Source organism: Barbus barbus, assembly GCF_936440315.1.
Source record: "Barbus barbus genome assembly, chromosome: 17".
Lineage (NCBI taxonomy): Eukaryota > Metazoa > Chordata > Actinopteri > Cypriniformes > Cyprinidae > Barbus > Barbus barbus.
In genome coordinates this window covers 28,676,758-28,694,574 of record NC_136745.1, presented here as the reverse complement: position 1 = coordinate 28,694,574, position 17,817 = coordinate 28,676,758, and the positions used below count along the sequence as shown (strand labels likewise).

The 17,817-nt window shown below is 35.0% G+C and overlaps 1 protein-coding gene across 1 annotated transcript; it reads left to right on the top strand.

Annotated features, from left to right (window-relative positions):
• Positions 1-1,774: 1,774 nt before the first annotated feature.
• Positions 1,775-17,376, top strand: LOC306882976 (E3 ubiquitin-protein ligase SH3RF2-like). The gene is made up of 11 exons (XM_079438014.1): positions 1,775-1,877; positions 2,277-2,651; positions 4,949-5,209; positions 6,156-6,251; positions 8,298-8,576; positions 12,099-12,220; positions 12,419-12,589; positions 13,285-13,526; positions 15,756-16,042; positions 16,153-16,427; positions 16,678-17,376. The coding sequence occupies exons 2-11, from the start codon at positions 2,307-2,309 to the stop codon at positions 16,856-16,858; spliced, it is 2,259 nt and encodes a 752-aa protein (XP_079294140.1). The 5' UTR covers positions 1,775-1,877; positions 2,277-2,306; the 3' UTR covers positions 16,859-17,376.
• Positions 17,377-17,817: the final 441 nt, after the last annotated feature.

Sequence of the window (17,817 nt, the reverse complement as noted above, 5' to 3'; positions counted from 1 at the left end):
GAAGTTCCCAATAGGGTTGTTTTATTAAAAACCTGGATGACTAATGGTAAGGTAATGCTATATTCAGAACAGAATTAAATTGCACATGTTCACCACTAGAGGGCGCCAGTATTATTTTAAATTAAAATGAACTTGGACCAATTGCATTTTCTATATAACTAATTAATCAGTTGTTGATCTCTGTATCATGTGTCTTGTTTATAGCACATTCCACAAGTACAGTACACTTTGGGTTTAAACCATTACAGGCACAAATCCTATTTTTGTTGTGGAATCTATTTCATAAACTATTATCTAAGTAGCTGTCAACAAATCAGATCTATGTCTGATTTTGATGTTGATTTCGGCCTGTCTCACCTCAAAAAAAAAAAAGGAATATAAAATCAAGTCATAATTGTCTAATGATCTTGATATTTTGAGTATTTGTTTAATTGATATTCACTTTTTTTTTTTTAATTCTACAGCCTGATGGGAAGACAAGTAAATAATCTCTAAATTATTTTCCATTTAAAGCAATCTATCAGTAACTACTAACCATTTTGACCCCAAATGAGCTTTTACTGAATAACTTTTTTTATTATTTTGTTATTTCACAAATTGTCCATTTAATTTGAATGTTTATTTAATTTATTTAATACTGTCAATTATTATGTATTTGAAAATCACACAAAATTGTAGCCTATTTTGCCAAATTTTGCTAACAGGGCAAAAAAAATAAAATTCTATAGAAAATATACAGAAAATAAAACAGCTCAAATTATATTTTGACATTTTTTAAAGCTGAAGCACCTTTCATTGACCATTTGTTGAAAACCAAATGCATTAGTTTAAATGTCATTACAAATATCTGCCTCTTTAATGATCACTTAATTAATATAGTTTAACTTATACAGGTGTACAGCGGCAATGAAAACATTATTTTGACTTCAGAAGTCTTCCGTAGTGTTTTCAGTCCGTTTCAGCCTCCACTTTCAAAAACAGGGTCATTATAGCCTCCACCTTATTTTGTGGTAATACCGAGTAAACTCAGATCAGAGGAAAAGCATCTCTGGCATTCATTCAGACAGTTTCTCTGGCAAAACAAAATAAAAGCCTTTCATGAATTTGCATATAACCATATTTATCTGTACATTCACATAGTTATAAAACTAAAACTCCATGTCTCCACAAAAAAGTTTCACTTTTGATTAATAGTACACTACTCCAGAATGTCATTGGCCCAATGTCAGGGCTGTCTGATTTTCTGTTACAAAATAAAAGCCCTCCAATAACTCATATATGACCAATTTTGTCTGTGATTTTGGATAGCTCTAAAAAGGAAACTCACTGTTTCCACAGACCAGTTTCAAGACGATCTGATGTTGCATTACATAATAAGAGCATATATGAGGGAGGGCTTTTATTATGTAATACAACATCAGATCGTCTTGAAACTGGTTGAGTGCCACCCTGTGGAATATTAATCTGAATTGAAACTGGTGTGTGGAAACAGGGGTTTTTATTTTTATAACTATGTGTATTTACAGATAAAAAATGGTTAAATGCAAGTTGTAAAAGGCTTTTTTTTCTCATCAGACTGTTTTTTTTATTAATTGGTCTATTTATTTATTTATTTATTTATATCAGACCGTTTTAAACTTATTATTTTTAGTAATTTATTTATTTATTCATTCATTCATTCATTGACAGATCAAAGGAAAAGCATAAGCCAGTTTCTCTGAGTTTTTAGTAAAATAAGGTGGCGGCTATAATGACGGTGTTTTTGAAGGAGGCTGGTCTGACCCCGAGCTGTAAGATGACACCTGCTCCAGTTCAGGGCTGCTCTCTCAATCGCCCGTGCCATTTTCTCTCTTCTTCTATTCCTACGTGACCACAGGGTATGTGAATGTTTAACTATATTTCAGTACAATGTTCAATTTGATATCTAACTCGTTTTGGCTGCGAAGGTGTTTCGTGTAAGCAGGTAAACGTGACGTCGCGCGCGACTCACCTGATCTTGATTTCAATCAAAACTTGCTTTTTTTTGGCTTTCACTGGACCATAAGAGCACAAATGGTTTTGACATGTAAGCTCAAGTATAGTTACATAACCTAAACATAAACGTGTGTCTGTATTTACAAGTGCTTGGCGTTCACACCTGTTTGCATCTATTACAGTAGTGTAATGAACAGGTGTTGACGGAAGTACATGGATAAACAGGTTTACAGTGAGAAATCATTAGGTATCTAATATGCACTTGTTTTTAGCTCTGAACACTTTCTGAAACTGTGTCTCAGGTGTGCTGGAGGAGGTGTGCGTGCTCCTGTATGATGGAGGATCTGGCTGTTTTGAACCTGTTGGAGTGTCCTTTGTGTATGGAGCCTCTGGACGCCTCTGCCAAGGTCTTGCCTTGCCAGCACACGTTCTGTATGGCATGCCTTCAGCAGCACGAGGCTTCACACCCTCATCAGATGTGCTGTCCAGAGTGCAGAGCTGCTGTTCCTGGATCAGTGCAGGAGCTCCCGACCAACCCTCTGCTGCTGAGACTCCTCCAGAGCCTCCAGGATCAGGGTCCGCTGGGCACGCCGAGGGACAGATCTGCCAGATATATCAGCTCGACCGTCCAGGAGGACCTTTTAAGCAGTTACTTTCAAGATCTTCCCAGACAGGGGGTAAGAATACGACATGTGCTTTTGTTGCATCAGAGCATGAGTAATGATTGGAGACTTAAAAACCAGATTTCTTTTTTTTTTGTTAGCTACTGTTGGCGTGTTTTGTGACTTGCATATAAAAGGCTTGCCTGGGTGTCAAGATTAGGCTTGTTATGCTTTGTTTCTGAATTAAAAGTACTGCTGTTAAACGATTAATCGCATCCAGAATAAAAGTTTGTGTTTACATATGTGTGTATATTTATTTACAAACATGCATGTATATTTTTAAGGAAAATGTTATGTTTATATATTAAATATATTTATATAAATGTAAATATTTTCAAAATATATGCTGCATGTGTGTATTTATATATACATAGACTGTAAAAAAAAAAAAAATGGTTTCAAAAAGTTGTTTCAACTTAAAATAATTTGTTACCCCGCTGACTTAAATTTGAATTTACTCAATGTTAATTTAAGGGACAACTGGAAAATTTTAGTTGCCTAAACTAACAATTTTAAGGCAAATTATTTTAAGTTGAAACAAATATATATATTTTTTTACAGTGTAATAAATATACACAATGCACACATATATTATGTAAACAACATTTTTTATTTTAGATGCGATTTAATCGTTTGACAGCACTAATTAAAAGCTTGTGATGATGTGATTTATTGCTGTTTTGATATAGGATATGAATATTTTCAAAACTTTCTCTAGTATGTATCATATTACACCGTGTCTGTTGTCGTGCCACATCAAACAGAGCATGATGTTTGTTTTTCAACAGAGGGATAATTCTGTGCAACATAAATGTGTATATCTGAATATATCAGGATGGTTTTTGTGTTTTATATGGGAGGTCAGTTTGACAATCTGATCTGCTTAAGAGCCCTATTATCTCTGTGTGTGTGTTTAACAATGTCCACTGAAACACACTGGGCCTTGGTTTGCTTTAAGTAGGTCAGTGGACTTGAGTTTCATTTGGGAAAAAAGCCATTGCATTTGCACATTAATGCTGTTTAGAAGTTTGGGGTGCTTTTGAGCTCTGGGGCACTTTTCCCACTGGATTACTCATTTCAAGCCTTTAATTATGCATGCGTTGGAAGTACTGCAAGATAAAGAGCGCTGTTAGATGTTGGGTTATTTGCAATTGTCCTTTAATTCTATATATTTCTTTAAATCCATATTATATATAATGTATTTTTGTATTAATGTTTAACTTTTTCTAATATTGTTTGTCTTTTATAGACCAAAAACATGATTTTTACAAGATGACAATGTTATAAATAAACAACAAAAAACAGAATAAAAAAGTCTAGATCATATTTAATTAAAAAAATATGTAAATATAAAACAAGAAATAATATTTTGCATAGAGAAAATACAATGTCTAAATCTATTTAGCTATTAAATTGAGCTTTTTTTAATTATTAATAAAAAGAGCATAAATTAAAAACAATACAAGAGATCTGCTTTTTAATTTAAACCAGGGGTCTTAAACTTTTTTCTGATATGTTTTGTACAGAAATCAATTTACTTTTATTAATAGTCATATATCAGAAAAAAAAAAAAATATATATAAAAGGGTCAAATACAAGATGACACATTTTGGTGTCTGCATCAAATTAAATTCAAGTAAAGTGTCCACTTTAATGTTTCAAATAACATTGTGATAATAAAATGTCAAAATATGGGTGAAATAATTGTTCCATCGTCATTCAGTGTAAAAGATATATTAACAAAAATGAATCAACATACTTATTCTGACCTGTGCTTATTAAAATATGTAAAAGAATAAGCGATCATACTAAATTTGAGTATATTTTAAATGATTAAAAACCAGACAAATGATTAAAAGCTGATAGTTTGAAGGATATTTAGCAGGATTGGTAGATTTAAGATGAATTAGTTTTTGGGGGCTGAACTGTTTGATCCTTAAAGAGTGTTTTAATCTCATCTAATGATTCTTGTTCTCAATATGCCTGATATATTGACTTACACTGAATGACGTTATAGTGGGTGTCTGCTGTAAATCATGTTAAAAATATATGATAGTAATATTTTTTTATAATAATATTTAATATTTACCAAGTAGTAAAGTCAGTACATCAGTAGCGTAATTTTTGTAATAATTCATATGCCATCTTTTTTGTACATTCCAGCAAGTAGAATTGGATGTATTTAACTGTCATGACAATAATGGCACGGTGTAAAATATAATTGTCCTAGAATGGCTTCATTATTTCTATTCGAGTTTTGATCCAGATATGTTCTTGACGGTCTTCCTTTATGATATTTGTATTTGTTTCAGGTGCAAGCTCAAGCTTTATATGACTTCCAGGGTAACGCAGCTGGCGAGCTCATGATGAAGTCCGGTGATATTATTTACCTGCGCTGGAGAGTGGATGATAACTGGTATTATGGTGAAGGCAGAGACAGCAGCGGTCTGGTTCCGGTGGATGTGGTGAAGGTCATCAGCGAGCAGCCGCTGGCCCTCTGCCGAGCGCTTTATGACTTCAATGCTAACAATCTGGATCCAGGGGACAGCAAGGAATGCTTAACCTTCTTCAAGGTTCATCTCTGTACTTTATAGACCTACCCATTTCATGATTTCTTCTTCTTTAATCAATGTACCGCCACAATTCAGTTGGGTTGGTACAGTGCCCACAAAAAGTATTTGGAGTATTTGGCATCTGCTAAAATAAAAAAAAATAATAATAATAATAAAAAAAAAAAAAAAAAAAAAAAAAAATATATATATATATATATATATATATATATATATATATATATATATATATATATATATATATATATATATATATTATATATATATACATATACATACATATATACACTGTGTATATATATTAGGATTTCTCACAATTCTGACTTTTTCTCGTGATTCAAATGACCTTTTTTTATTATTTTTTTAAAATTCTGAAACAGAAATGGACTTTCATTTTATTTATATATATATATATATATATATATATATATATATATATATAATAAATAAAACCCAGAAAAAAAGGTTTTGTCAATTTTGTGATTTTATTATTATTTTTTTTTCTGTGTATATATACACACACACACACTATCAACATTTTATACATTTCTTTTATGTGTGAGTGAAGTGTCTAAATACTTTTTGAGGCTATTGTATGTTGAACATAAGCATGTTTAGTATGACTTGCCTCATTAGTGTGATTCGTAATGTGGAACCTGGGAAGCAAATAAAGCTCGCTTCTTTGGGCTCTGTAATGTAGCAGTATTGTTAGTCACACCGCAGGACTTGAATTATATAACAGTTTTGACACAGGCACAGCATCCATTAAAGGACATTTTCCTGGAGTGTTGTTTTTCTTCTGAGAGCAGATGGTCCAAATGGGTCTGGAGCCGAGTTAAGGGGGTAATGGGCCTGCAGCAGAGTGATTCAAGCTAAGTAAACGTCTTCAGGGACGTCCTGCTCCCACAGCTGCCTAACACATGCCTGTCTCTCTCTCTTCCCCCCGCAGGGAGACAGCATTACTCTTATCAAACAAGTGAATGAAAATTGGGTTGAAGGTAAACTTGGAGACAAGGTTGGGATTTTTCCTTTGCAGCTCACAGAGGTAAGACAACAGGCTTTTATTCTCGATTTCAAAATCCCAAAGAAATCCTATTTGTTCAGATCATATTTAACCACAATAATAATAAAATAATTAAACAAGAAATAATATTTTGCATAAATAGTTACATTTTCACTGCAACACAAAAATACTGGACAATGTTTTTTTTTTTTTCAATTACTATTTTAAAATGAGCATCCATTTTACAACCATAATGCATACTTTAAATTGTACATTCAAACCTGTTTAACAATTTAACAATAGTTTTGTTATATTTCTTTGATAGTAAGCATTGCACTTTAAGCCTGGCCTATTGTAACTTACACAAAATATACAATATTACTGTATTTACATCTTGTTATTATAGTATCACTGAGATATTTATATATTAATACTGAATACTACATTTGAATATGAGCAATGTTGCCTTGCAAACTAGCTGAGATAAATTAAGTTGTTTTATATTTTATTTCATTTAACATTTATTGTATTTGAAGTAATGAAAATGTTTATATGGTTTTAGTTAACTATAATTACCCTAATTTACACACATGCATTTGTGGTGCATACATTACATTGAAAACCTCTAAAACAATCATTATTGATATGCATATAGTTGTACGTTACATTTTAAGTTTGCAAATATATTTTAATGTTGGAGGGATAATGAGGCATGTTGCTAAACTTTAGCTTATTTTTATATTTTTTATGTTATTTTTTATTTTAAACAACCATTAAGGAAACAAAAACACTTACACATTATTTATTTGTTCAGGACTAGGCCTTAGTTAAATTAAGATATTTAAGCAGCTTTTATAAAAATGCCTTAAAAGAAAACATCTTGAGACAGCTCAATGGCACTGACATATTTTAAGATATGTCAGAGCAAGATATTTTTACTTGAGACAGCTCAAACATGCATTTTAGTCTGGGACTATCCTTAAACCTTGTCTGAAACCAGGGGTAAATATCCCAGAAAAGTACTCAATCTTTGATCAAATGTGCACATGGACTCCTGAACGTTTGCTTTTTAACTAGAGCTTTGGCTGAAGTTAAGTAATTAATACTGTATTTTTGATTATTGCATATTTTTGCATTTTCTTATAGAAAAATATTCAGATCAAATAGTAACTGGCAGAGCCGTAATGAGAATAGTATTAGACCACTGAGAATGGAGGATCATTTGCTGATGATTATAATGTCACAGCAAAAATGTAATGATCCTAAAAATAGGCTTCTTAGTGGAAAATATCATTCTTTTGATAAAAAAAAACAACAAAAAAAAATTATATATATAACCCAGATATTTTGTACTATTTTGCACTTTCTAAGCCTTTGTGCAATATAGAATATACAATAATTATTATACAAGTAAAAATCACTCATAAATTACAGTGTGATGTTAAATCTTCGTCATTACTCCTAAATCTTTTCAGTGTCCCCTAATCGTTTCTCTGTTTAACGTCACGATTAAATTCAGAACAATAGGCCCTCATCTCTCAGCGCTGGCAGTGGCGGTAGCTACTTATCACTGTGTGATAACGGGTTAGTGAGCATGCTATCTGTGACGCTGCACTCCTGTGACTGACGTGCGGTTTTCCTCCACTGCTGCTCCAGTGAACTTCATGTGCCACCGGATAATTAAGGAATGCTTTTCATTATCCGTGCACTGGATTATATCTGAGGTTATTCAGGTAAAACAGCCAGCCTCGCTCTCAACGCCACTCGGGCATCTGAGCAGCCAGGCGTGAAGGCGCAGTAATGCTTTCTTTTACTTCGGTGGCAGAGCAGCTCATCGTGGGAACAGAGAGGGGGAGCGTCACTCCTGCTGCCCACATGTGCTGCACCAGTCCATGTTAACGCCGCGCTCCTCAGATCAGCAGCTCCAGCTGCCACTTACATAGGAAGTTTAGGGCGAGCAGGTGGAACTAACAGCACTTTTCTTTCTGACAAACTCCGATGCAGCAGGTAGAGCAGTTTATGCGACCCAGCATGGCTTTATTGTGCATCTCTGCTTCTTTTTAAACCGCTTTGTGTTTCACGCTGCAGCCAAATCCAGCGGCGTACGAGCTTCTGGAAAAACGCAAAAGGAGGGACTCTGTGGAGTCGCACCCACGAAGCGGAGGCAGGGTAAACGCCGATGTTTGCGTCCCCAGGCGGATCGCTGGAGCATCTCACAAGTCAGCCAGGCCTCCAATTGTCAGTCACCTGAACAGCCTGAACGATCCTCACATCAGCTCCAGCGCACAGCCGTCCTCCAGCAAGACGCCACAACTCGCCACATTTAACAAGCCACCTCTGAGGAGCTCTCGCAGAAACTTGCCTAAGGTGAGCAGCCCCTGTGTTTGTTTGTGTGGGAATGATGATTGGCTGTTTATTTGCTGTGCAGACATGATATTAGTTAGTCGTGCACGCTACACTAAATGATAAGAGTGAGTTTAACATCCTATTCGGATTCAGGAGAGAGGTGGTGAGTCAGAGATGTTTGTTTTTGTTGTCTGTTGTCCTTCTTGTATAGACAAGGAACAATTTTTACAATATCTTAATGTGTGCATGTTGCAAATGTGGCCGCTTCAGTCTCAGATTGTGTCACACATTTGATTTGTTTTTGTGTACATATGTGTGTGCTGTGTATAAATACACACATATGCATGTATATATTTAAGAAAAATGTTGTTTGTTAAATATATTTATACATAATATAAATTATTTATATACATATATATATATATATATATATATATATATATATATATATATAATATATAAGGCATGTGTGTGTCTTTAATATATATATATATATATATACATACATACATAATAAATGTACACAGCACACATATTATATAAACAAAAACTTTTATTTTGGATGCGATTAATCGTTGCCCAGCACTAGAAACAATGCATTGAATTCCCCTAAAACGAGCTGATCCTTCTTGGATTTTCCTGACTTTCCCCTCAAAAACGGGTGCAAGTATTTCTCTCCTCTGTCGGTATGAGATGTTTTCCTATGTGCGAGGAAGCCAGCGTGTTTGAGAGCTAAAAATGCCCCATTCTCTGTTGCTGCTTTACAAGCTCATGACTCATATAGAGTTACATAACACTTTCCTCTTATCTGGTTGAAAGGCTCATTCCTCTCCATCGAGCAGTGACTCTCTCTCTCTCGCTCTCCTGCCATCAGCTGTGTCATTAATAGAAGGCGAGGACAACATCACATCACGGAGAGACGAGTCACGCGTATTACGACCTGCCCAGGGCTAGTTAATACTGGATTTCTTGCATTATTTTAGTTTTTTTCTTCAGATTGTGCAACGCTCTGATGTCACAGGAAACTTGCTCACTGTTTCTGACTCCGCAGCTGATGTGAGAGAAAATATTTAAAGCAATATTTTACCCGAAAATAAAAATTACGTCATTGTTTACTCATCTGCGGTGCTACCCCATCATGAAGATATTGCAGAATCTGCTGGCTGCTCCATGCAATTAAAGTGAATTGAGTCTGGTGCTGTAGAAGTGTGGGATATTGACAAAACATGATATCTCAATATTTATTTGACCGATTTATTTTTAATTTTTTGATAGCTATAAATAAACAATGTTTTCTGTGTTTAATGCTGGTTTAGGCCTGTTACGGGTAAATAAATGTGACACTAAAAGCGCCAGTAGGTGGCGGCAAGTCCCTGTCTTAAAGAGTGATGTGTTGAATCATTCATTCAAACAACAATTATGATATTATCACAGACGATGAATGTCGCGCACCCATAGCTGTACCATAAAAATAGTCGCGGGCACGAGGTCCATTGTCAAATTTTTCAGTCCCTTTCAAACCAAGTGGCTTTATGTTGGTCAGTGTGGCAGTGTCATGTGAACAGTTTGAGCTCAAAATTTGTGTGGGGAAATCTTCAATGTGGATTTGGCAAAATGTGACCTACGGTATATGCAGATTATTACAAATCTTTGGAGGTAATATAATATGCTGTGAGGAGCAGACTGAAACTTCAAGTCATTATTATTTGCTACAACTCTTCCCTTACTTTGTAGATCTCTCATCGCATTTGTGCTGAATGACATGCTTTGTCAGGTTTTACTGAATGATGGCAGTCTGTTGTTAGCGTTCATGTAATAGCTGACCAGTGTCCCACTTTTCAGGGCAGACTTTGAATCTAAAGTTGACTACCACTGAGACAGAAGATACAATGGTAATATCTGTGCCTAAAAATGACTTTTCTGACACAAGTATATAGTAGTTGTAGTCATCTACTACACAGTTAAAAATGTTTTTTTTTAAAGTTGTAAATAATATATTTTTGTAGTTAAAAAAAAGTGCAATTTTTATTGCAGTTGTTAATGAAATTGACTAGCAATTGTGAGTGAAAATATTTTAAAAGTAAATCCTACATCAGAAATTCAGTGCAATATAATGTGGGACCAAACTGACTTTCTTAAAATACATGCTCTATTGTACTTATCTGGTACTTTTAAGAGAAAATTGGATTGCAGCACTACTTATGATATCGCCTCACTAAGATGAATCACCTATGCTGTATTTCTCATTTGTAAGTCACATTGAATAAAATGTGTTAATGTCTAACTCTAGGCCTTCTGTGTCTTCTGTGGCAGTGCTGATGTAACTAAGCTGTAATCACCTGCTCTCTTTGAGATAATTATGGGACATACTGTAGGTGTAAGTGATTAAGAGAGGCGTGGAAATTGTCAAAGTAACAGAATTCACAGATCGGTCCCTTGTTTCATCATGCTTTTGTAATGAACTAATATTAGACTGGATCTCAGTTTAAGAGGAAGATTCATGACTCAGCTGCCTAGATGGACTCTTCCATGAACACACGGCCTTTATAGTATTAGTCGTTTGTTATCAGTGCTATGGAAAAGTCTCAGTCTGAGGCTGTTTTCTGTCTGAGTCAGCCTTGCAACTCATGTTAGAGATGTTTCATTTGCTCTTAAGCAAGAGAACTACAAAAATTACTCCTGAATTAACCTTGACACTTTTTACAATATCCTTAATATGTCAATGCATTAGCGGTATTCAGTGAGCGAACGTTCCTGATCTTCTTTTAATTTTGCTTTGTTTGGTTTTACCGCCTTGTTTATAGTTTTTGCTGCGTTTTCTGTTGTTTTTATTCTTTTTTTGTTTATAGTTTGTTGCTTTTTTTAGTAATTAGTCTTGTCTTTTTGTTTAATTTTGTTTGTCTTATGTTGTGTTTTTTTGGTTTGGTTTGTTTTTGTGTCGTATTTAGTCTTGTCATTTTAAATAAAATTTTTATCTTGTGTTGTTTTGCTATGTTTTTAGTCTTTTGCTTATTTTGTTTTTGCTTGTCTTGTTTTGCTTCGTTTTTTTGTCTTGTCTTTAGCTTTTACTTTTGCTTTGTTTTTGCCTTTTGTTTATCTTGTTTTTGTTCAGCTTTGTTTTTGTGCTATTTTGTTGTTGCTCGTTTTTTTTTTTTTTTGTTGTTTTTATTCTGGTCTTTTATCTTGTTTTTACATGTTTTTTTTGCTTTGATTTTAGTTAGTTTAATGATTTATTTTGTTTTTGCTTGTCTTGTTTTTTATTTTGCTTTGGTTTTTGCCTTTTGATTATTCTTGTCTTTTTGTTTTTGTCTTGTTATTTGCCTTGTTTTTTCATCGTGTCTTTTGTCTCTTTGTTTTGTTAATTAGTTATTGTGAAGTTATTAAAAACTTAACTACTTACCATTTAACACATGCAAACTATATATTATCAGAATGCTACATAAGTTCAACTAATGTTGTGCTACAGTTGTATTGAAGAGATTACATTGCTGTCAGTGTCTGCACAAGATAAGAAAATTACCAGTTACTTTCTGGCTATTACAGAGAGACAGAACAATGAATGGTGAAAGTCCGCCGACCATCACCATGGCACTGACTAACCCTCAGGCGTCCCCCCTGCCGTCAGAGAGCAAGATGTCTGCCATCCAGCAGCTCTCCATCAGTGTGTAAGTGTTTCTGAGATCATATGTATCTTTGACGATCATCTAAAAGATTTTCTTGCATTTAAAGCAAAAAAAAAGTTTCATTTTGTGTATCATGAATACACACATTTTTTCACACACATCAATGTATGGGTTTAAATTAGTAAATAATGAGAGTATTTTCATTTTCATCCTATTTCTTTAATTTGATGATGTGTTCAGGTGTGCTGCGCTGTATTCCTACTCGCCTCATCGCTCTGAAGAGCTGGAACTGAGGAAAGGTGAAATGGTGGGGGTTTATGGGAAATTCAAAGAGGGTTGGCTGCGTGGACTGTCTCTCAGAACAGGCAAAGTAGGGATCCTGCCGGCCAACTATGTTACACCTGTGCTCAGGTGAGCAGAAGAACAGTTCATAGTACAGTTGGGTGTTTTTCCTCTTCGTCTCCTTACTAGAGGTGTGCGATATTGGTAAAAAATTATATCTTGATATTTATTGGGATTTTTTTCGATAACCATAATTAAACAGTATATTGCTTAGTGTGTTTTTGTGCTAGCACTTTAGCTAGTTTAGGCCTGTTACAGGTAAATAAACATGACACTAAAACTGCCAGTAGGTGGCAGCAAGTCTTAATGAGTGATTCATTGAATCATTTGTTCAAATGATTCGTTCAAAACGGCTGATTCCTTTAGAATCCTGTGTGATATAAATATAAAAACAAATTTTTTTTGTCAATGCTTTTGGACTCTCAAGACCGGTTTCATTTAGTTTTTGCAAAGTGAGTGACATTCTCGATAATGTCTGCTCACATATCGTTAAAACAACAATTGCTAAATTATCGCAGACAATAAATATTGCACACCCCTATAGTCCTTGCATAATGTAATATCTTAAAACACTGTTAAAAATATTCATATAAGTTCTTCAGGTCAGTTTATTGGTGCATGGGTTCTTTAAAGTCACAGTAAATGTTATAAATGCAACGTTTTTATAGACCTTTTTAGTTCTAATTAGAACCGTTTTAGCTTTACAAGCACAAACTTATTATCTTGATAATCAAGGTTACAGTAATATACTGACTTTCCCACAGGACATCTGCAAGGTTTCTTGAACAAACCAAACCTGCCATTCCTAATACAAGTACAGTATCAACAAAACGCCACACCCCACACAAGCCGCAGGCTGTTGTCCTGGCCCTAGACCGAGTAAACACAGACACCCCTTCAGCTACTATGGCTGTGATGTCATCTGGCAGTCCCGGGCGAGCGCCACAGCTGGGTGTAATGCAGGGATGGAGCACAGTGAGACGCACCCACCACGCCACACACAGGGGTGAGAGCCAACGAGCCCCGATACGTTGTGACAAATTAAATCAACTTTTCATTGTTGCACTTGCAACTGTTCTATATGGAAAAACTAGTCAAAATTGTGTTTTATTTATACAGGTACATCTCAAAAAATTTTAATATCATGAAAAAGTTCATTTTTTCTTGTAACTTATTTCAAAAATATTTATATATTACTAATATAATATATATATTTTAAATTCATTACATGTAAAGTAAAACATTTAAAAAGTTTTTTGTTTTAATTTTGATGATTAGAGCTTACAGCTCATGAAAGTCAAAAATCAGTATCTCAAAATATTAGAATATTTACATTTGAGTTTCAATTAATGACCATCCCTACAGTATAAATATCTCTTGTTCTTTGAAACCACAATAATGGGGAAGACTGCTGACTTGGCAATGATCCAGAAGATGATCATTGACACCCTTCACAAAGAGGGTAAGTCACAGAGGGTCATTACTGAAAGGTGTGGCTGTTTACAGAGTGCTGTATCAAAGCATATTAAATGCAAAGTTGACTGGAAGGAAGAATTTGGGTAGGAAAATGTGCACACGCAACAGGGATGACCGCAAGCCTGAGAATACTGTCAAGCAAAGCTGATTCAAACACTTGGGAGAGCTTCACAAGGAGTGGACTGAAGCTGGAGTCAGTGCATCAAGAGTCACCACGCTCAGACGTCTTCAGGAAAAGGGCTACCAAGCCACTTCTGAACCAGAGACAACGTCAGAAGCATCTTACCTGGGCTGTGGAGAAAAAGAACTGGACTGTTGCTCAGTTGTCCAAAGTCCTGAGATGAAAGTAAATTTTGCATTTAATTTGGAAATCAAGGTCTGGAGGAAGAGTGGAGAGGCACAGAATCCATGTTGCTTGAAGTCCAGTGTGAAGTTTCCGCAGTCAGTGATGATTTGGGCTGCCATGTCATCTGCTGGTGTTGGTCCACTGTGTTTTCTGAAGTCCACAGTCAATGCAGCCATCTACCAGGAAATTTTAGAGCACTTCATGCTTCCTTCTGCTGACAAGCTTTATGGAGATGCTGATTTCATTTTTGGCCCAACCAAGTATTGAGTGCATAGAAATGAGCATTCAGAAGCCTGACATTTCTGTTTAAAATATCCTTTTTTTTATTGATCTTATGTAATATTCTAATTATCTGAGACACTGAATTTTGGGTTTTCATTATCTTTAAGCCATATCATCAAAATTTAAAGAAATAAAGGCTTGAAATATTTCACTCTGTGTAATGAATCTATATAATATATGGGTTTCACTTGAAATGAGTGACAAAAAATATTGACCTTTTTTTTATGATGTTCTATTTTTTTTTTAGATGTACGTGTACATTTTGTCATTTTAAGCCAATATACATTTGATATGTTTTTGAAATGTATCTATTCTGCTCATCAACGCTTTTAAAAATAAAGGTTCTTCATTGGAACCTTGAACATCCATGGAACCTTTCAAATGCAGAAAAGGTTCTTTATAGTCGAAAAAGGTTCTTTCAGATTTTTAAAACATTCTTCAAAATGGTTCTTTTAGGAACTGTATACTGAAAGGTTCTTTGGGGAACCAAAAATGGTTCTTTACTGCAAAAACACCCTTTTGGAACCTTTATTTTTAAGAGTGAATTTATTTAATCAATCAAAAATGCTATAATATTGTAAAATATTTTTAACAATTTAGAAAGTGTTTTCTATTTGAACATAGTTTAACATGTCATTTATTCCTCTGATGCAAAACTGCATTTTCAGCATGATTACTCCAGTCTTCAGTGTCACATGATCCTTCAGAAATCATTCTTATATGCAGCATATTCGATTAGAATGATTTCTGACGGATCATGTGACACTGAAGACTGGAGTAATCATGCTGAAAATTCAGCTGTGATCACAAGAATAAACATTTACGTGCTAAACTTTAGAAAAGAGCTAGTTTAATAAAAGACTTCAATATTACTGTTTTATTTTATTTTTTAAGTGTATTTCAAATAAATGCAGCCTTGGTGAGCACACTTCTTCTCTGGTCTGTATGGGCACATTTTAGATCTGTATCAAAACAATGAATGCATTCATTTTCAGTTAATTTATATTGAGCAATTGCATATGGTAATTTTCCCTCTTCATATATTTTTTGATTTTTCATTGACACAGAAATGAGCTTCTGCAGCAGGTGTGTTATTCAGTCTGATATATTTCTGCTCTGCCTTTTCTTTAGGCTTGCCTCATCATGGAAACTACAATTCAAATTCCATCGTAAGCCTTCAGCCTCCACCTCAGGATTTGGGGCAGATCTATACTTTCGGTCGCTCACCCGTTCTTCCCAAAAAGAGAAACGGTTTGTTCTCAAACCCCATGAAGGCGCAGCATTGGGCATATGAAACCACAGTTCCCTCTGCTGGTGGATATCAAACGGTCAGCAGGGGCCTGGTCCAGAAAGAGGCCAGCACGGCACCTCAGTCCATTCTGGTCAAACCAGACGCTCATAAGCACAATACAGAGAAGGTAAAACATCTCCTGCAAATGATGTTCTTGGATTTAATGAGATGTTTCATCCTTAAATACTCAAATGTTTAAACTAATTTCATCAGATTTTTTTATTGTTGTTCTTTTAGCCAGTAAAGTCAGTGCGGTTCCTGACTCGTGATGCTCCTCAGACATCAAAAATGACGTCCACCTCACCTGCAGGACAAATCTCTAGTTCCCAGCCTGGTCTTTCGGCTCTAGACCACTGGAACCCTTCAGCCATCTTGGGTCGGGATGGAAGTACATTAGTTTTTAAAGACACAAAAACACCCAGAAAGAGCACAGGCCCAGATCTTGCTTCTATAGACTGCCTCTCGCTAAATATGAAGCCAGTACTGATCAACAACCAGTCCGGCTCTAATAGGTGGGTTTTCTTGAGTGTGTCTTTAAAGGAAGTATTGCGTTATCTAATCAAAGTATTGCGTTTTTTCTTACATCGGAAAATTGTCAGTTAGCAGATGCAGTATTTTTAGGAGATTTATCGAGATAATTCACCGAAACTGTTTTAACAGAAAAAAACATTTCCTGTCAGAATGTGAAGAAGCAATTAGATATCCTGTATAGCACATCCTGGCGTTTGGTGCATTCTGACCAGCTAATGTTGCTTTTTTCAGATTTAGGGTAATGAAAGGTTACAACGCTAAAACGGATGCAGAGCTCACTCTGACGGAAGGAGAAATCGTCGTCGTTCAGAGGCCTCGAGCAGACGGGAGGATTCTCGTGACCCAGGAGATCAGTGGAAAAACAGGCCTTTTCCACAGCAGCGTTCTGGAGATCCTAGACAAACTACTTTGAGTGCCACAGTTCCTTCTGCACATGGTCTTTGTCCAGTGCTGTGATTATAGTCGCACCGTTTTAGCCTGTTGTGTCATAAACCTAAATTAAAAGCAATATCCTGTGTACTTAAGTATCAAGTCTTGTTTCATGCACACCCACTTGGCACAAAAACTAGGTTTTTCCTTCATCATTAGTCAGTTCTGACAGATAAACGTGCCTTTTTGTATGTTGAATCACTGTTTGCACTTTTAGATGTGGTGAGAGGTGGGGAAGTTTGTTAATTCTAGGAAACTGAGTTTCTTTGACTGTTGGATAAAGGGAGGTCTAATGATGACTTGCTCAAGATTGTCTTTCACGCACAAAATCCTGTCGTCTCAATACAGTAATGGTGGATTTGTTTTGTTGTATAAAACGTCATAGCATTTATATCCTGACGATGGAATTCTTCAGCTCCTGTTCTCAGTCCCTTTTTTGGGGGGAATTTTGGGAAAATTGTTAAACCAATAATAATAATAAACAAAGAATTCAGAATCTTCTGCGGATTGGTCTTTTTTTTGCTTTTTATTGAATTGGATTTAGAACTGTTACATTAAAATACACATCTTCTCCTTTTGCACATAAAAAACTGAGTAATATACAACAGCTGCCACTTCATATTAATCGTTTGTCATATCAGAGAATACAGACTAAAGCAGGAAAAAAAATGAATAAACATTTCAGATTTAGAAAAGGATGATAATATTAAATTATTTTTGAGGCAAATATATTGGCTCTTACCTGATTACATGTAATCTGTATTATGTAATCAGATTCCAAAAATTAAGTATTTCTAATTAGATTAAATTACATTTTAAAATTACCTTTTTTATTGATTAGTTATGCACACAAGTCTTTGTCTTTGGAAGAACACATTAAAATGCACAAATTCACGTTCTTATATGCAGGGATTCTCTTTCAGCTAATATATTTACTTGACT

What these genes read in the sequence shown, in the direction of transcription:
- LOC306882976 (XM_079438014.1), top strand. Translation starts at nt 2,307, where the DNA reads ATGATGGAGGATCTGGCTGTTTTGAACCTGTTGGAGTGTCCTTTGTGT. An exon ending in AATGCTTAACCTTCTTCAAG is followed by an intron (nt 5,210 to 6,155) that starts GTTCATCTCTGT and finishes TTCCCCCCGCAG; the next exon opens with GGAGACAGCATTACTCTTAT. An exon ending in ATAAGCACAATACAGAGAAG is followed by an intron (nt 16,043 to 16,152) that starts GTAAAACATCTC and finishes TTGTTCTTTTAG; the next exon opens with CCAGTAAAGTCAGTGCGGTT.